At 42.7% G+C, this 20,978-nt stretch overlaps 1 protein-coding gene across 1 annotated transcript in view; it reads right to left on the bottom strand.

The window, feature by feature from the left end:
- The window catches only part of LOC122770968 (protein sidekick-1-like), a 262,286-nt gene that overhangs the window by 68,114 nt on the left and 173,194 nt on the right, over positions 1 to 20,978 (bottom strand). Inside the window, exons 8-17 of the mRNA XM_044028205.1 lie at positions 20,543 to 20,718; positions 16,116 to 16,199; positions 14,177 to 14,371; positions 13,123 to 13,239; positions 12,810 to 12,977; positions 12,324 to 12,426; positions 12,046 to 12,216; positions 9,143 to 9,279; positions 7,418 to 7,565; positions 127 to 267 (exon numbers count right to left, since the gene is read on the bottom strand). Coding sequence (XP_043884140.1) covers positions 127 to 267; positions 7,418 to 7,565; positions 9,143 to 9,279; positions 12,046 to 12,216; positions 12,324 to 12,426; positions 12,810 to 12,977; positions 13,123 to 13,239; positions 14,177 to 14,371; positions 16,116 to 16,199; positions 20,543 to 20,718 — 1,440 coding nt within the window. The remainder of the gene's footprint in view (positions 1 to 126; positions 268 to 7,417; positions 7,566 to 9,142; positions 9,280 to 12,045; positions 12,217 to 12,323; positions 12,427 to 12,809; positions 12,978 to 13,122; positions 13,240 to 14,176; positions 14,372 to 16,115; positions 16,200 to 20,542; positions 20,719 to 20,978) is intronic.

Here is a 20,978-nt window from a genome sequence, read left to right as displayed (position 1 = left end):
TTTAAAACAAATACATGGAATACATGGAGAGTTACCCACAAATCAAAGCAAAAAAAAAAAAAAAATCTAACTGATAATAATACTATCAAGCCACAAATGCATACATGATTTGGTGTGTACACATACCTGAGCACATAGCCTCGAAGGACCCCATTTAGCTGGGGTTCTGGTGGAGGCTGCCACTGGACCATGATGGACTGGTTTGTACGCCCACTGGCCACGATATTCTTTGGAGGTGCACTGGGTGCCTCCTCTCTTAGCATCAATCTAACACACACACACACACACACACACAAAGAGAACAGGAGAAACAAATGAATTTGATTAGTGGTCGTGTAATGAGAATATCAGTATTGCTGATGTGCAAGTGCAGACTTACAGTATGGATCATTTACGCTGAGAGAGTGCACTCCTTAAGCAGATTAAAAGGGAATTTTATAGAATTCCTCCTCCCTAAGTATCTTCATGCTATCTAGTGTGTGTGTGTGTGTGTGTGTGTGGGGGGGGGGCGGTCCGTCAGGCAGCAAACAAATGATCACGTTCATCACTGGAATGACACACGAAACTGCAACTTATTACAGAGCATCGTTTCCAAGCGTTACCACCTCTGATGCCTTCTACCCTCGTGGTTCTCATTCCTCACTCTCCGTATGTATCTTGCTATCTCAGTGAATGCATTTATTTTTCATCTCGGCCTATATTGTTAATTTATTTCAAACAAACCACTGCTGCTGCCGCCGCTGCTGGTGATGGAAACATTTAATGTATCACTTTCAGTGCACCAGGGGATTTCTCTCGGCAATGATCGAGCTGACACTGAGGGTTTAAAACAACAAATATAAAAGCATTCATGAACTCAGAATGGGTTTTACTCACTGGCTGCAGAGAGCAACCAATTTGCATTTGCTCTCCACATGTTGCAGGTCACTGTTTATAATTTTGTTTAACTTGAGGTTTTCTCACCACCCTTCAGCAGTTATTGTCAGGGCAGTTTCTATACTAACCTCAGACCAACCACAATTGCCCCAATAGACCAGCACCAGAGAGCTAAATTACTATTAGCACTAAATGAGCAAAGACCTTTTTTTTTCCCCCAGTGGGACAGGATGATCTATAGCACTCTCTGCTCTCCTCACCACTCTTCTGTCACTCTTAACAATTTTCACCATCTTTCCTTTGACATTTTGAACTACTTTCACTTTTTTTTCCCTTCCCCATCTGCAAACTTTCACCTTTCCTCCATCACGTCCTTTGGCCTCAATTATTTCATCCTTCTATCGCCCTCCTGCACCCCCTCCCCCACACCACCCCACACACACACACACTCACTCACACCCTCAACCCATGATTAATGCTCCCAGCTCTGAATGGTTGATAAAGCACAGAGACTGAGCTGGTCAGCCTCTGGCTTTAGTGTAAGCAGCTCAGCTAATGTAATCAGAGCCATATGTGCAAGCGCACACACAAGCACACACATTAACAAACTCCTCCCCGCTTAAGACAGACTGCTACATCCGATGGTCTTTTCCCTTCCATGGATTATGCCTGCAGATTTACATTACCTTCCCTCTCCAGCTACTTCCCCTCTGTGGCCCATCTCTCCCAGAATGATTCTCTATAAGCTATTGAGCCATTAGCTGTGGTATGGCTCTGTATTTGTGTCTGAACCTGTATGCGCCTATAAAAGTGTGTGCACATCTATATCTGTGTGTGTTTGTGTGAAAGCAGGGGTGTGAAAGCTGTTAGCCAGAGACTTGTGCAGGCGGATATATGGCACAGGCCAGTGGTTTTACAGCTGTGCTTTACTTCCATTAGGTTAGGCACTGTGAGACAGCACCAGGTGCTGCAGGCGTACACAGTTACACACACACACACACACACACACACACACACACACACACACACACACACACACATAGGCTAATGGGCCTTGTGTGAATGAGATGGGCATTAGTGTAGCCGTCTGGAAATGGGGTATATATAATCCTCAACTATGCCACTGCTTTTGACCGAAATTGATGGCACACATTAATGCACTTACACAAACTCACACTACACAAACCCGGCGCTGAGCAGCTGCGGTCATTCACTGTTTGACTGTAAATGAAAAACACATACGGACATACTTTGACTTGATGGCAGAAACTCTTTGTGGATTGCCTTAATTCCCTTCCAACCGTTTGCGAGTAAATATTTCATACAGTGGGTTCAGAGTGAGTCAGTTTCACACAGGAGATTAATATATATACACTGTATACGTATATATATATATATATATATATATATATATATATATATATATATATACAGTATATATATATATATACATATATGTATATATGTATGTATACATACATATATATATACATCTATATACACATATATGTATATACATATATATAAACACCCAAGCCCACATCCACACCTTAACAGCTACGAACACAACACCCATACATGTACTGTGACCAAACACTGGTTGACACACATTCTCTGTCCCTTATTGTTAAGGAAAAGAGGCCATTTTCCTGCAGCTGTACATGTTTTCTGGTGTGTGAGTGCAAGTGTGTGAGGTGGGGGCGGGGTGTTTTGTGAGTCTCATCGCTGTGGGAATTAGAAAAAGTTCCTATCTGTGTCACTCTCTCCCAGTTATGTGCCCACATCAAACAGGATGGTAAAATTTCGGTCCAGCAGGAGTTAAAAAAATAAAAATAATAGAGGCACTATTATAATAATAATAAAAAAATGGAAAGCAAGAGAAACCCGATGTGATGTGACTGGTTACAACCAGCTGGATAAATGATCTTATTCTCTTTTTGTCTTACACTTTTAGGCTTATTTCCATTTAAATGTTGTGCTGCTTTCCTAGAGGTTAAAAGCATTCAAATGTCACAGGTGTCACATGTGCCAATGAACTGCAATCATTTACTTATAACGATGGTTTTAACATCTCCTCCTGATGTCTATTTACTGTCATACTAGCAGTTACCACAGCTGTCAGTTTGTGTCCATGTACATGATTATATCTGTGTTGCCGGGAGACACTAATGACCTGGATCAAAACAAGAGGTCCATCAGTTTGTCTGTAATTTAAGACCAATCAGCAGGGAATCCTCAAACAATGACTAATCGATGAGCGTGAGCGCCAATTATCCACGCTCTTAAGTGGATACCAGTGGCAGTTGCTGGTCCTTAAAAAAAAGGGGAAGCTCATTTCAGGCCTAGTTATTTATACACACATTATACACACAAATTCTGCAAACGAACAACTAGAGCGATAATTATGTAAACCCAAATGCTTTAATAGTGTTTTTATTCACAGCGTATATGTACAAATTTGCTATATCGCTAAGCAAATAACACACAGCGATCAGCTATTTGTCTACTGACTTCCCACACAAAATCCACACAGGACTTTGGTGTATGTTTCTGCAACGCTGTCAATCAAAAACTGGTTCCACTTTTCAGACAGTTCTTTCAATCATCATGCGGGAGCCCAGCGTCCACGCCCGAGAAGAGAAGTTGAGCTTCCCTGGAAGTGATGATTTTGCCGCATTTGTCCAATCACTGTCGAGCTCACCAAAGTGAGTAGTAAGTAGTTAAGTAGATTTCACACGGAGGCTGCTACAGGAATATGAAAATCACGTAAAATGTTCCGTCATCCACGACAAACAGCTGATGACATTTTAGAGTAATTTCTACAAGCTTCCTTTGTAGAGCAATCGCCGCTGGTGGACACATGAACTAGAACAGGTTCTCCAGCGTGTGGTGATAAAAATCACCACTAGTGATGCACCGGAAATTCGGCGACCGAAAAATACTGGAAATGGCCAAAAAAAGGCACTGATCGTTTTCGGCCGAAAGACTTTTAACACCGAAACAGGACGTTGTGATGACGCATGCAAAAATTGCGGCCAGCACGCACCTGTCTATTCCCGCCAATAAAACGGTTCCAATAAGATGCGAGTACGCGGTGAAACAGCACTTATTAAATGCCGGAAAGTCTATTTGCGCAAAAGCGGAACTCAATCCTCGTCATGAAGATCATTGCTTGGATGTGGGCATAAAGCAGCGCGCAGAGAAACGATCCAGGCTGCGTTGGACACAGAGCGCCTGCTTGGAGACGTGTGAACTTAGTGAAATGTGTGTGTCACTCGAGAGTTCATGATGTCATAATCATTGTTTAAAAAGTTCACATGTTTCTTTGTGAAAACCTTACTACAAGAGTCAGTCCGCCGCCATTTAATACACTCTTACGGCACTGGAGAAGTTTGTCATTTGTGATCTTCCTGAAATGTCTTAACAACTCTCCTAAAACAGACAGCTCAAATCCAACAATCTAATTGTTTGCTCGGTGTAATATAATGCCCATATATCACCGCAAAATTGCTTTTTCCTTCTCACGGTTCCATATCACTCTGTGATTATATGACTGCTAAGGGGGTTAGTGAGGATATAATCACAACATGTCACAGACTGTCATGAGCTATTGCTTGATTAAAGCTGGGAAGAAACAGGAGACTTTTTTTTATCTTAAACTTGTCATTACGTTTAAACTCACAGCGGGGCGACGATAGAAAAACAACATCAGCCACATTTACTATAATGCTCCTCTGTGAGTGTTGCTCTCACTTCGTTACCACATACAAAAAAAAAAAAAAACACCAAAAACAAAACACAACTCGATTTATGGCACAAAGGCACTACGTTATTCTGTATCAACAACAATGGAGAGAATATTGTTCTTCTAGTATCCGTCATGTTTTTCACAGTAGGGGTGCTTCTTACAACAAGCGGCTCTGACTGTATCCTTATCGACATCTTGCTCCCGCTGTTTCCATACGACAGAGACAAAAAAGGAACCACTGGAGACACAAAAGTTGTTAAGTTGTTCTCTAAACCCAACAACACCGCCCATGTTGTTCCTTCTAATAAATTCCAGAGAACATAAACTTTATATGAAAGTCCATGACATCTAACGACTTACATTACAATAATGGATTACTGTATATTTCAGGGGGAAATTCCATCATCATGGGATTTTTATTCATTTTCCGGGCTCACAGTAATGTGCTGTACATTTTACAGCTTATAAACCTGCGTTTTATTTTGTGGCACCCTACAAATAATTAAAAACTGTATATATTTTATTTATAGCGTGCCATAATGAGCTGAGTCCAATTTACATTTTACATTTCGGTATAGTTTTACCGTTTGACCGGCCTATATCGTTGGTGTAATAGTCAGAGGCTTTCTCTGTGCGTTCCTTTTCTCTGCAATTGTCTTGCTGTTTCTGCTCTATAGCGTAAACTAAATAAATGAATCATTATGGAAGCTCGGAACACATTAGGCTTGTATATGCTTCTGCATTTAGACCATTCAGAATGTCACATCGAGAGGTGAATTATGGTTCTCCCGGTTCTGATTGAATAGCTGAAATAATATGTAAGAGTAAAAGTGAACATGAAACTGATGCTTTAAAGTTGTGATGATGTGGCAGAGTTCAAGGCATTAACTCATCATCTGTCTTTCCTCTGTGAATGCATCCTCTTTATAGATTGTAACCGCGTGAGTTAAGAAGTAAATCCCTGTATATGTGACACTCCAGATGGTATGGCTGGATTCATAGAAAGAGGTTTTGCATTTAGAGGCTTTGTTTTTCAACCGCGATCACAGATAGAGGATGTTTCGTCTCTCCTCGTGAAACGGGGAGAAGCAAAAGCAGGAAGGCAGGCAAAAAAAGTGCATGAATTTATTCTGTTATGTTAAAGATCGTAATCAGGATGAGAACAAAGTGGGAGAGTGTAGAAGCAGCTGGATGTTCAAACTTTAATAAGGGCTTTTTGTCATCAATATTCCAAGCTTCTTCTTCACTCTCTGTTCTGTTCCCTTGCTCTGTCCACATTACTGCTTTTTTTTGTGTGTGAGCCCTCTCATTTGGCACACCACGCTTCCACAGGACTCTTTACTCTGCCTCGCTCTCCCTGTGTGTGTCAAGTGTAGCACGAGCCTTGGCAACAGCGACTCATCATGTTTTATCCAGGCAAGCATCCAGCAGATGAGAAGCAAAGTGCATGTGGTTATGTATGAAACTCACAATGAAGTGGAGAGGTGTCCATCTGGTGTGATACACTGACCGGTGATGACTTGTCTTTCTGCCAGTCATTCATTTGAAGAGGATCAATCCACTCTATTCTCCCGAGCCTCTAACAAACAGCCTCTGCACAATAGACTCGGAAGCAGAATGACTGTTGGACCCAAACAATACATTGGTTCACACAGACGACGTGTAATGACAGAAAATAGGGAAGCATTCAACCATTTTGAATAAAAGAAGAACGGAGCAAGGGAAAGATTCAGAGTCGGAAAAGGCAACAATGGAAAAAGTAGAGTACGTCAAGCTGAGAGGGAAAGTGTAAGGAGACTGTAATCTGAGGTGTGTGTGAATGTGCGACTGCAGCTGTTGTTGATGCCGAACAGGTCTATTTGGCGTAACTACAACTGGCACCTGCCTGTGGTCAGCCTCGTCAGCCAGACAAAACCCTGTTTACTGGGTGTACGAGTGTGTCTGCTCTAGAATGCACTGTCACATCTGTTGTATTATGCATAAGCGTCATGTATCTACCCCCCCCACACACACACACACATCTGCACCGACACTCTCTCAGCATAGTCCCATCAGTGCTATGGCATCATAACTTGGCCTTATTTGTGTTGTCTCCTGAGGATGAACATGTAAACACATGCGCACGCAAATCATAGAAACATAAAACAACTGCAACAGCAATTTATCTGCTTCTGAGTCCGCATCACAGACACACAGCACTATTAATCAGATTTTTTCTGCTTAGTTCAATGGAAAGAGAGGGCCTCTCTCTCTCTCACACTCACTCACACACACACATATACACACAATAAGTACAGCACGGCTGTGATGAATATAAATTGCTCATTGCAAAAGGAAATGGATTCTAAACTCAATGTATGGCTCTCTTCATCCTGTTCAAATCCATCCCTGTTTCATCCCAGTTCTGAAAGCCATATTCCTATTCATCTGCATGATAACCTACACACACACACACACACACACACACTTAGATACACAAATTAGAGAGTGTGTGTGTGGGAGCATACACTGTGACTATAGACGGTGGAAAGGTTTCAGTTTAATCATTCCCAGTTTGTGTAAGGAAGTGTGACCAAGTCAATTACAGAGAGATGGAGCAGGGTAAATAAAACTCTATTTCACACAAATCATAGCATGTTCTACACAAAAAAGGGGTTTCATGCCTTTTTAGGACATCATCAGTAAAATAGTGATGCCGCGGCACAAGCGGTGTGCGTTCACCGCGGCCGGCAGTGATGACTCTGTGTCCGAGGTGAGCGTGAATTAGCGAACGTGTGCACGCCGCGCTCTTACCTCTGCGTCTCTGCGCTGTACTGACCCCTGCCCACTTGATTGAGAGCACAGAGTCTGAACTGGTACGTCCGGGCAGGTGTGAGTCCGCCCACCGATACTTCAGTCACCGCAGGGTTGACCTCCGATAGGTAAATCTTCCACGGTGAGTCTAGACAGAAGAAACAAAGATAAGAGGCTGATAATATCTGGCGGAGGCAGAACAAACCGAGACACCCGGGATCCATGAATCAAAAGTAAATACCAGAAAAGGGAATAGATAAAAGCAGCAGAAAGTGAAGGAGAAAGAGAACTTAAAGGGGAGAAGTATCATAGGACGTCCAAGAAGCAAACTGTAGATAGAAGAGAAGGATTTATAGAGACACGCAGACGATGCTGTACACTGTTGCCACCTTGTTCCCAGCTTATCTTTTTTCCTGAAGATACAACAGACATTTATACTCTTGTCACTGCATCAGCCACAAGTCTGCGTCCAAGAGAGAGAGGGAGTGCATCTACCATTTGAGGCGAGCCCACTGAGTGTATTAGAACCTGTCTGACATGATGATACACAACATTTACAGAGGCACACTCTATAATACAATCTGAAAAATGTAATAGACACACAAATGCACTCAAAATGGGTAATGTGCACAGAGCTCTCATCCACTCCTCAATATCTGCGGCTGTAGTCTTGACTGAAATCGATGTTTAGGCTCTCAGCATTCTCCATTTCTTTTTTAATCTCACCCTGTGTTTTTTCCCCCTTTGTGTTGTTTAAGAAAATAGGTAAATGTTACAGTCAGGATCAAGTGGCAAAAACGTCGCTGATGCGATTCAATTCAATTCAGTTCAATTAAAATAACCGCAGGCTTCCATTGAGGACGTCATCTGTCTAATAGTGAGAGTGCAGACTGCAAAAAATGGAGGAATTCTTCACCAAACCCTTCCTTTCTCGAGCATGTCAAGTGTTTAATGTTTTAATGTTGGGTTTGGAGCTGTTCTTCTTGGTTTGGGGAATAACATTATGCTTCAAAATGCACAATCTGGCTGGCCTGTCTATCTGTAGAAATATGGTGGAGCCTCAAATATAAAAGGTCTAAAGCTACAAAAAAACAATGTTGACTTTATTTTGTAGCGATTACACACTTCTACAAACACACTCCTGGGTAGCGCACTCAACCTCTGCCACAAAAACACCTAAAACACTGTGGACGTGAAACTACAATCCTTTTTAACATTTGAAATTGTGTCAATAAGTCCAGCACCAGCAGTCATTTGCCAAGTGTTCTGCATGTTATGTTCACCAAACCATCCATCCATCCCGTCGGCTTAGAAACGGAGAACGAGCTGCTCTACAGCTATTTCCCTCCAGTCTATTTCACCTGTCACTCTACTTTCCTCAGCCCCTCTCATCTTTCTCTCCATCCCTCTATTTCTCTCTTTTGACAGAGAGCCATCCTGCTGTTAAAACATCTGCGGTAGAGAGAGAGAGAGAGAGAGAGTGAGAGACAGTAAAAAAAAAGAGAGAGAGAGAGAGATGGGAGTTAGGGAGGGAGGGAAAATAACAGTTTATTTATAGGGAACCACGATGAACATTTACACGGCAAAACCATTCTCCATATGTCGGCCTCTTGTAAATGAGTGTGTGTCGTTGCCTGGTAGACAGCTGTTTGCAGCTTTGCCGCTCAGGGACTATAAGAATGCCACACACACACACACACACACACACACACACACACAACGTACTGTTCTCAGATAGTTCCAGCAGGTAGTACAGAAGAGGAGAGTTCCCATCGAAGGGGCGTAGCCAGGACAGGTGGACAGAGCGGGAGTCGGAGTCATTGAGACGGGCCGTCAGGGAGCGGGGAGAGTGTGGCAGCTCACTGAACACAACAAAGACAAGAAAACATCAAATGTGCAGTCAATTCTCCAGAGATTTGATCCACATTCAGCCTTTATAAGAATAGTACAGCATCCCCCCCACCTTCCCCTTTTTTTTTTACCACCAGAGACTTTTTGCCAAGAGAGGATTGAAGGCTACTGTCGGGGCCGTGTGACAAATATGAAGCAAGAGGCAACAGCCGGTTCACATAACTTAGCAGAGAGACAGGAGAGTGGGGTGTAACAGCCAAGCCATATCTCTGCTCATCCATAGTAACACAGTCTACTGACAAGTGACTTGTTCCTCCTGATGTCACATCATACATGATGAATGGGAGATATTTTAAGAATCCAGTAGATACAGGTTCAAGTTATGGGACAACTGCGATGTACATCGGGAGTGACATTCTGAGAAGGACGTTGGCGTTCCATATATATTAACACGGACGTGAACGTAAAAAACAGAAACTCGTTTCGAGACCCTCAACTATTTGTAGGACGTTGCTGAGGAACCAGCAGAGGAAAACACAACTTACTTTTGTGTATGGATTTAAAAAACAAAACAGAAATACACACATAAAAACTGTTCATACTGATTTTACCATCAGAATATTTTTTTGCTAAGCTATTCTAACTTAGTGCTCGCAGTCTTTTCAGATCCATTGTGAGGATGTGAATTATCAATCTTCTCGTCCAACCTGGAAAAGATGGTAATGAGTCAATTCCCCAATGTGTGAAACTACTATCTCATTAATATCTACAGTACAACTAGACAGAGTGAGTGTATCTGGCCATGTCATTAATCATTTATGGACTTTTATCTCATCACCAAGTCTGTAACAAAGTGCCAAGATGTTCAACGAGACAGCTATTTTATTTTTTTTTTCCCTGGGTTTTGCATTTTCATGATTAGATATGTAATAGAGTCACTGACACCTAGGCTTGTTCTTAGATCTGGTCCAAAACCAGTTCCAGTGGGCACTACCTTTTAAATATGGCAGTGCGAGAGATTTCTATGGAGATCTATTTTCAGTAGGCGCACCATGGTGGTACAAACATATGTAACATCATCGATTAAAATCAAAATTCTCCAGACATTAGTGCTTTCCTGTCATGTTCATAACAAAGACACACAACAGAGACGTATTCGTAAAAGCAAAACACTGTCCAGACGTTTGTTTGCAGTGAATTTAGTGCATCGTAACTCTCTCTAAAAACAGTCAGCTCACACGAGGAGAAGGAAGGAGAAGGAAGGAGAAGCAGAGCTCAGTTTCCATCTGTTCAATAACAGGAGCGAGGATATTTACAGAGCACATAAAAGTATGACATACATATATTTAAAATGAAAGAATGATGAAAGACATGGTCCCTTATGCCCACACGAGCTGAATCTCATATTCACAAGTCCATTACTGATTACTTATTAATTAATACAGTCATGGATGTGTGAACATTGTACTCGAGGGGTCTGTTCTGACAAACTGCAGACTCCAACTTCATCAGATATGACACCGAGTTAAAAATGCTTCAGTGTTTTTGTTTTTTTCTTCTTCACGTTTTAATATTCAAGTGGCCATGAAGCCAGAAAATTAGGGCCAAAAACTGAGAGTGAAAGGAAGGAGAGGTGAATGAAGACGGAGAGGAGGAAGCACAGGGAGACGCAACAAGGAATGGAAGTGGTGTTTCTTTTTCTGCGTTGACATGATCGTATTAATTAATGGAGAATGTTCAACTATACCTTCACACATCTCCCACACACACACACACACACACACACAGACACTTGCTCACCAACACATGGATGGGTCTTATGGGAGCTGAACCAATAACCTGCTGGTAATTAGACTGTCTCCTCCGACGCCAGCGTCTGTTACCCTCTGTGACCCGTTGATTCTGAGCTAACGAGAATGTCAGTCACACACACACGCGCGCGCGCGCTCACACACACGTACGTATGTCCCTATATTACTTGTGTATTTACACACAGCCATAAACAGAAGCCCACTCACTCCCTCAGAGTTTGACATGAGTAACCTCTCGTCTTTCCATAATTCAGAAGGCTGTGGACTCATGTTCGAGCTCACGTACCATAATAAAATAACTGGCATCCATAATAACTATATTATACGAGTGCACTACCTGGCAGACGCGTGTGTTCTCCGTGGCTGTAATGAGGCCGTGTGATGGAGTGGGAAACACTCAGAGGTATGCGTGGGGCATCTGAGCGTCAGGAAAGCACGCTCATACCCGACACACATGGTGTCCACCTGAAAATATCCATGCAAACGCGCCAAACGCAACAATTTCCCCGCCGAAACATAATACAGGTTTGGTGTTACAGAGCAGTAAGCCTCTAATAATAACTCATGTTTGCATTTTTAATGGTATTGACAGATATTCGATTTACAGAATAATAGAATGTGGCTGTTACTGAAAACAAGCGATTATTATTATTCAGCCAACACTGAATTAAGATGGCACTAATATGTGTTAAATGACCTGTCTGCTACACCAACTGAATCATATTTTGCATCGTCAATGATCAACTTTTTCTATTTTAACCTTGAGGAATCCTCCCTGCCCCTCATATAAGCACATTTAAATCACTCTGATTACCAGCTATGGTTTGACTGTTTTCCTTTATAATTGCTGCACAATTATTGGTCGGGTCAAAGCTGGTAAAACGATTCAGGGTTTTGTTTATTTGAATGGATGCCTGTCTTATTCAAATAGAAAAAACAAAAAAAAAACAAAAAAATACTACTCACATAACTTCGAGGCGTGCGGAGTGAGAATCGTTGCCGGCCTGTGATGTCACAGTGCAGGTGTAATCCCCAATGTCACCTGACCATGTCTGGCCAATCGTGAGTGTGCCATGACGGACAGAAACGCGGCCGCTGGTCGAAAGCACCGGCACACCGCCGCGGTCCCACTTGAAGCTGCAACAGAGAGGCAAAGTAAAAATCTATACTGAATGCATTCATCGAACATCACAAACAAGAACAGAATACGTTTGGTCATGTGTGATAAGGTGAAAAAGCCGGACCTTATATTGACTCTGGAGTCATGTGTAGCATTACAAGCCAGAGTCGCAGTGGTTCCTTTGATAACACGCTGGTCTGTAGGAGGCACAGAAATGACTGTACGACCTGCAAAAGAAAGGAAGAGAGAGAGAGAGAGAGAGAGAGGGAAACAGGAGTAATTTAAAGGTTAAAACCAAATTGTCTTATTTACAACATGTGCATTAAATTTGAAATCTATGCAGAATAAATCAGAAGTATTTAATCTGAAGCTACCAGGCTATATAAGATAATCAATCATCCTCTTACTTGACTAATCAGATGCTTATTTCACCACTGCACTGGCCCACTGCATCAATAACCAATCACAGAGGTGTTCACTAGCCTGAGCTAATGCAATTGGACAGGTATGGATAAATTAGTGTTCCATGTCAGTTTTAGTCTGTTTAGTAAATGTATATCGAGCAGATTAATGTATTTTTGTTTGTGAGAAGGGCACATATGTGTCTTACTCCAGACGGTGAGAGTTGCGGTGGCGTTGATGGTTCCCTCAGAGTTGGAGGCGGTGCAGGTATAGTCTCCAGAATCCTGGGAGCTGACCGGCTGGATCTGCAAACCACCAGACTGCAACAGCGTAAACCTGGGAACCTGGACGGAGCCGCTGGCTAAGACCTGGGATCCTATGGACAGAGAGTGAGAGAGACATGGAGGGATTATGACGGGCCTCAAGAGAAAGGGAATGGATGAATGTCACCAAGCACATTTTTAATTACATTGACTTAAGTATGTGCTTATGTGCAAATCAGAGTGGGTGGAGAACATTACCTTTCCTCCAGGTGACAGCAGGTTTTGGAGCTCCGCTCATCTGGCACATGAGCACAGCTGTGTTCCCATCAGTTACTGTTTGGTCAGATAGGGGGGATGTGAATGTGGGAGCCACACCTGAAACACGGAGAGAGAGCGTGAGAGGAAGGAAAGACAGACAGACAGACAGACAGACAGACCGAAGCGCTGCTGCTGAGAGGAGAATGACAGAAAACGAGCGGAATTTAATGTCAAATAGAAGACAGTTGAATGGAAAGAGAAGGCGGTGAGTATACAAATGCATATTTGTATACACATACAAATCCTCTGTGATCAGTGGAGGCTTAATTCATGATGTGCTTGTGTACATGCATGACTGTGGAAAACAAACGAGCACGACCGGCACTGTGATCTTCAAATGAAAGTTAATGGATGCTGGCAATTTGACATGTACACTGGAATAAAGGTTTGATTTTCAAGTTAAACAGTATGATTGCTTGGCACATAAGGTAAGAACAAGAGAGTCAAAATCAGCCTGACACAAAATAACCAGCCGCTACTTCAGCAATTCCATGATTAATTCATCACCTCCAGTTTGACGATACACATACTATATACTGTATATTTACTGTCTTGGTTAATATGAGAAATATAAATATGTGTTGGTTGAAAGAAAACATGTCACCTTGGTTTTTTGTAAATAATGACAGGTGTTTCTTTCCCATTTCTAACAACAAAATGATCAACTGATGAATTCAAAAATAATACCGAGACTAGTAATGACAATTACTGATAATGATTTATAGGCGCAGTCCTTAAAACAACTACAGCACGTATCAGCTAATCTACAAACTGGCACGGACAAATAAGGGAGAAAAATGGAATTCAATTGAAGAGTAAATTCAGATAAATGAGAAAGTAAAGGGGAGGGTACAGTTGGCTTCAAGACAGGTCGAAATCAGCTAAATAAGCACAAACTACGCTGCTGTTGGGGTATTTCTACAAGATATGTATTTGATTGTTGGTGTGTGTGTGTGTGTGTGTGTGTGTGTGTGTGTGTCTCAGAGAAACTCACTGGAGACAAGGAGCTGTGTATACGCCTGTGTCTCTCCAGCAGCGCTGCGAGCAAAGCACTGGAACGTCCCACTGTCTCCCAGCTGCACCCTCCGCAACGTCAGCCCGGTCGCCGCCGAGACCTTATAGCGAGGGTTGGCCAGTTTGGAGAGAGGCACTGCGTCCTTGTACCACTCTATCCTGGGCTGGGGAACACCTAAACATGTGCAGGAAGGGAAGACTTTATTTTCATTTTCCCTAATAACAAACCAGCTGACCTTACAGCTGAGCAAATTGCCCCAACTCCCACTGAAGGAGCTGCACGCACTCTTTTTTTTTTTTTTCTTTCTCCAAACTTTCTTCACTGTTATCTGCTCTCTCCCTATAAATATGCATGTGAGCATAATGACTGCTAATAATATATTGATTGCAGGGTGTGGGCGGTAGAGTAAGGGTGGCACAAAGGGCTCAAAAACATTCTGAATAAAAGATGTTGAATATCTACAGCATCAGCAGCACCCACCTGTCTGACGGCCATGTCAGACATGACAGGCAAGAGGGGTCATGCAATTACTGGAGAAATCCACACTTTTTCTCAATCTGTTTGTGTCAAGCTTTCACAGACATGAGCAAAATACTTTTACCCAACTCCCCTCCCCTGTCTCACTCACTCTGTCACTCTACGCTCTATCTGTCTTTCCTCCATCCCGTGTTCCTCCACCCAGCCTCCATCCCTCTCTCCATACCCTCAGGCCTCCGCTATTTAATTACACTGCCACTGTATCAGATTACCAAGGAGGGACATAAACTCTCCTCTGTGTGTGTGTGTGTGAGAGAGGGAGAGAGAGAGAGAAAGAGGGAGCGTGTTGCAGTTTCTAGTGCAGCGTCCATCACTGCCTGAAAACACTGTTTTCATGTAATCCATTTAAAAACAAAAGAGTCATGCATAAATGCTATTTTCAGATGTTAATCTAGTCACGCTGCCTCACAAGTACACTGTCGCTCCCTTCAAGAAGCCTTCAAACTAAAAAAGATGCACAGACATGAATGACATCAAACCTCAGAGTAATGCGATTAAGACAGAGTCACCTTGACAGACACGGAGCAGCAGATGCACGTACACGTAAAGAGCAAGAACATGTCTGATATCATTCCCTGCACAGACACAGGGAAGTTTAGACTTGGTCATACAGTTATTTCAGTGACCCATTAACGTGCAGCTTTTATGACTTTCCATCAACGCCATCAACAGTTTTTATGGAAACACACGGACAGGAGGTGAACTGAATCTCCGGAAACTCAACAATAAATGTGCAACTTTTCTGGAAATGTTGAGCAGTTGATGTATTGACATCGGCCATCAGTTGCATTTATTTTCAGCGAGGTTTGATGGGATTATTTAATCGATGCGACAGGGCAAATATCGATGTTTTAATTAACAAATGAAGGCGATCTGAAGTAAACAGTCTCTGCCAGTTTCACTCATCAGGCGCTGCTACCTGATGTTTCCTTGTGGCGGCGCTGCTCAAATGAATGAGGGAAACTTGGGCAGGAGTTACCAGGGCTGAAGAAGAGATAGTTTACAGCGGGATAATGACGGATCATCCACGTTCTTCAGTTAGACAGATATCGTGAGATGTCACTATATGATTGTCTTTCAATATATCGATTATCACAGAATTGCTGTATCGTGATATTATTGGTATCGTTGTCCATGTATCGTATTGTGAGGTACCCTGTGATTCTCAGCCCTAGAGAAAAGCATGAGCAGTTCCTGTAGTTAGCTGATGTAATTACCGGTCAGGGAAAGTGAAACCTTCTTGTAAAGCCATGTTAACTTTTGGTTTTCATTTCTGGCTTTTACTGTACATGCAAATACTCATACAACAAGTGGACTTCCTGCCCCCCCCTGGTCCCTGTGTGGAGCAACCCGGATCATTTTAACACGCGTGCACTCGTACCTGTCGCGAGGCAGGGGATATCCACACTCCTGTCCAGTTCAGCAAAGATCTTCCTCTTGGGCTGGGCGGTCAGAGAAGGTGGTTCTGCAGGAGCAAAATGAGAAAAAAAATAATAATGTACTACTCACTCTATATCAATATATGTATAGGATAACATCTGAAAACAAACAACAAACACTAACAGTCCCTGTAGTATGCAACATGTTTGAACTACCAATAACAGAGCTTCAAAAAGGCTTAGGAAACCTGTTCAATCATTAAATATCGAAAAGAAAATCTCTAAAGAAGAGCTGGGAGTTTGTGCTTCTATTCCTCAGCAGAGAAGAACTCGGCATTACAGAATAAAAAAGAATGGGTCTCACATCTTAGCCCTGAGTATCTTGAGAGTCATTGCAGGGCAGGTTGTGTGTCTATATGCCCAGTGAAATGACTTTCACACAGACACAGAAAAAACACATTCTCACACTTTCTCCAGGGAAACAATCCCATTTTAAAAGTACTCAAATTTCTCTGCCAGTAACTGTCCCCTTTAAACATCTTGTGTCTGCAGCTGTGAGGAACAAAAAAAAATCCCTTGACGTGAGCGTGAGTATATTTTGGCTTTTTACCGTAGTGAAATGTGATGTAAAGAAAAATTTACTAATCTTACTTATGCTCCATTTCCCCCATTTAAATATATTTTTTTTCAATATTTAGAGAGAGAGAGAGACGGTGACAAAGCAAGGCCCAGAGAGGGTGAAAATGGAGACAGAGTAATTCATTTTCAGGCCTGGCGTCTCTGGGAAAGTGGTTCCACACAGTCGTGGCACCTGTTCACTAAAAAAAAATGACTGACAGGAAAATGAAATGTCCACAGTATGGACTAAATAAAGAATGTGCATACTGGTGGTTCACACCAAGATATTTCTGTCACAAAATATAAGGGGAATAAACTGTGTTTTATTTTCTACACACAGAAAGTTGAAAGCTCCAAATGTACAATAACACACACACACACTATGGTTTGGAAACAGACCTGTCATTTTAAAGAAGTGAGTGAGAAGTGAGTGAGGTTTCGTATCAGGCATTGCATCGTGTGTGTTCTTGTATTTGTTTCCTCTTTAGAATCGTTTCTGGCGTTAACACTGACCTTATTGGTCCTAATCAGGCACAACCACATGGCGTGGAAGTCGATGCAGAGTCCTAAGAAGAATAGCTGCACAGACCTGTGCGTGTGTGACGTCTTTCTCGGGTGGTGTGGACCAGTTTTTGGCTTTAAATCAATCAAATGTGACAGACTCACAATTTTAAAGGGCTTTTTGAGGGTGAAGAGTCAGTAACACACCTGCCTACACCAGAATCCTACAACAGCCTAATGTCACTAATAGTTGATTTAGAGTCTTGATTTCAGATCAGGGTCACACGGTTGGTGTAGTGGTTAGCACTCTTGCCTTTGCAGCAAGAGGACGTGGGTTCGAGACCTGGTAGGAACAACTCCTTGCCTATTTTTTTGTTGTGGTAGCTGCTCTTCACTTGTATTGAAGATCTGTGGACACTTCGGGATCTTTTAAAAGTAGCTCGTCACATCTGCCCTGCCTATCGCCCCCTATGTCAGCTGTGATTGGCCCAGCAACCCCCCGCGCCTCTCATGTGGAGGATAGAGTGGTAGAAAATGGATGGATGGATATGTGAGCAGCATTTCTGCACCACGGTACATTTGGCTTTTCATTTTGGCAACCGTGTAAACAGATTAGAGCAGCCACACTGCCCATGTGAGACACACCTCTCAGGTGCATGTGAGCTGCGGTGGTCTTGTCAAGTCTCAGGCTCTTGCTTATTTTCTCTGCGTTCACAGACAGTAAAGAAACCTGGATATTTGGCATACTTTCTGCAGCCATTTTAAAGCAATAGTGCATTACTCCTTACCAAATCCTTTCTTTCTTTCTTTCTTTTTTTTAACAAATAACATAAAAATGAAATATTTTGAATACGGACAGATGCACAGCTTGATGCAACCGAATCCTGGCATTTGGTACGCACATTACAAAACAATAATTAAGGCCAATGTCAAAGGCAAACCCGACATGAAACATAGCGGCAGCTACACAGCAGGCACAGAGAAGACGAGCGCGAGATACAGCAGATGAGAAACCGAGCCGTCGCACACTGCACACACATCTGGTGTGGCTGCAGCGCAAGACATGGAGTCAGGCATTTGTGTGTGACGGTTAAGGTCGGTGAACGTATTATGTGTATGAAAATCAAAAATTGAAAGAATGTGAATGAGAAAGAGCTGAACTGTGCTCTTTCATCATTTATTCATCTCGTCTCCGCTGACTTTAAAGTTCTTAACTACTTGAAAGTTGAAAAACAGCACGGGCTGTGCAGGATGGAATTTCCTATTTTTGACAAGAGAGTGCAGGGAGTGTGCAGTGAAGGGAAGAAAGGAAAACAAGAGATGAATGAATAACAGCCATGAGGCATGACACCGATAAAACAGGTGCACTAATCCCCTCGAGTCAGGTGACTGGAAGGACCTCGATGTACAAACACATTTTGGTGTTTGGGTGGCTGGGCTTCGATATTTGAGCTTTTATGGATTCTCCAGCAGCAAAACAACAACAGATATTGTTTTTTTTGCAACAGTAGTTGCTTGACGGCGTACGGCGGGAGCACGCTCTGTCATACATGTTCAAATCAGTGAACTGAGCAGGAAATAAATGAAATTGTATGATGGAAAGCTTTGAGGCTCTCTCCTTCTTTCACACTGACACACACACTATTCTGTTTAAGAATCTCTTTGATTGCATTAAGGTCTGTTGAGCTCATGACAGAAGGATAATCAGTACTAACGTATTCATTAGCGTCTACTTGATTAGAGACAGATGTGTTGGTTTTTTTTTTGGCAAATGCAGCCACATATTTAACCAGTTTTTTTTCTTCCACCTGATAAAATACAACTGTTTAATAATAACAACCAAGTAACCAATTATTGCATCACTAACCCCCAAAGTTCAAAGTTCACTGGTCGCGAACGTCTGCGTAACGCCGCCTAAACTCAGCAGGATTCAGCAGGAAAATAAAACCCAGCGTGCCACTGTTTCTTCAACGTGTTTACAACATATTCAGTGTATTTTTGTGCAAGAAGTACTGCGAGAAAAACCTATAGTCTCGCGAGTCCCGCTGTCCAGCCGTGCGGAAGCGGGCGGACATGAGCGCAGTGCATCCGCTCAGCAACCAGTGTATTTTGGGGGTCACGGTCACTGGAGTGCAAATGTATAAACTAAAACATTAAATACATCTATTGAAATGTACCTAGGAAATATAACTGAAAGTGTTCTCATATGTTTTCTAATACACGTAAGAAAACAGGCAGACTTTTCCCCTGCCATGCGCGTCTGTTGGCCTAATGAAGGTGGGAAATGGAGCGAGACGGGAGGAAAGAGAAAGGAGGGGACAAAACAACTGGTGGTAGATGGAGAGACGAATGCAGGAAGAATGGAGTGGAGTATAAATATTCAGGCAGGTCTCTTCTATCTAGTGAGTATTCCAGCGTGGGTAGTGTGCTCTCTCTGCATTAAGCGAGAGACTGACTATCACGGAAGATCAAAAAGATGCTGACGAACGGGGTTGAGAAAAGTTATTGCTTGAATCGCATGCTCCCTCCCTACAGTATGTGTATGTTGTTTTATATCTACAAACATATCAAGGGCAGGAAAGGACTGCGACGAGAGCGCTTTTGTTCCAGCGCTTTCCGCGCTCTCTGTATTGATTTGGCGACTCCCGGGAACAAAACTAATTGAGCCGCGGGGCAAAACAGACATGTCTGTCTGCGGCGCTGTTTTGTGATGATTTGAAGCTGTGAAATACACACATGTACGACTTTGTGGCGAGATACGGGTGACTTTGTGCGAACCTGAGCATAACACCTGTTGGTGACTATAAAAGGACAGTTTATTGGTGTGTGTGGACAACAGATTTGGCTGGAGGAGCCCTGCGGCTGACAGTTACTGCCTGCGGTTTTCACAGTCACGCTTTCCGGAGAGAAAAGTCTGAATAAATGGAGTAATAAATGGAATGAAACAGTGCCCGGAGCAAAACATGTTCAAGAAAATACACGAGTGAGTTTAAAACAGGAATCACTGATACACATTAAGACCATTTGTCTTGATGGGTCAGGTCTACTCAGGATAATCACAGATAATTACCTTATGCAGGGTATGTGTGTATGTGTGTGCACCTCTTTTTCTTTTAGGATCATCAACACAGGACCAACAGTCTCAGGAACCTCATTTCTGAAGAACTGGTTAAGTTTAAAGCTAAGATTTTGAACTAAGTATTAACTGATTAGGATTATTTGTAAGGTTGTCCAAATGAACAGAAGTCAAAGCAGTGTAGCAAGGGTGTGTGTTTGCAAACAGTGAATAAGTGATTGCCTTATTTCTTACCCGTTACAGTGAGGTGTGCCCGTGCCTCCACAGGTTTGGCAGTGCTGTTGCTAAGTGACGCCTCACAAACATATAACCCTGTGTCGGAGGGAGTGGGGGCGGGAATAATGAGCTGACGCCCGGTGGCCAGGCGACGCCCATCCCGTTTCCATGACACCGTGAGGCCGTCCACTGGCCTGAGAACAGACAGAGGGAAAGAAGGAGTAGCATAAGTGTGGCGAATCAGATAAAAGGCTAAAGAGTGACAGAAGGCAATTACAAGATATTAAATCCACCAGTTTATGTGTCAATGAGGCAGGAAATGAATGATGACAGAGTGAATATGAGAGCAGTCAGCTTTACACAGCACGGAGGAGCTTCAGTCAGTTACTCTGCATGTCGACAAGAGGGGGCTCACTCCCCATGATAATGAAATAATAGTTTTAAAATGGCAAGA

The sequence above is a fragment of the Solea senegalensis genome, linkage group LG6 (assembly GCF_019176455.1).
Source record: "Solea senegalensis isolate Sse05_10M linkage group LG6, IFAPA_SoseM_1, whole genome shotgun sequence".
Taxonomy (NCBI): Eukaryota; Metazoa; Chordata; class Actinopteri; order Pleuronectiformes; family Soleidae; genus Solea; species Solea senegalensis.
Note: the sequence above shows the minus strand (reverse complement) of the source record. Positions and strands in the feature narration are given on the sequence as shown.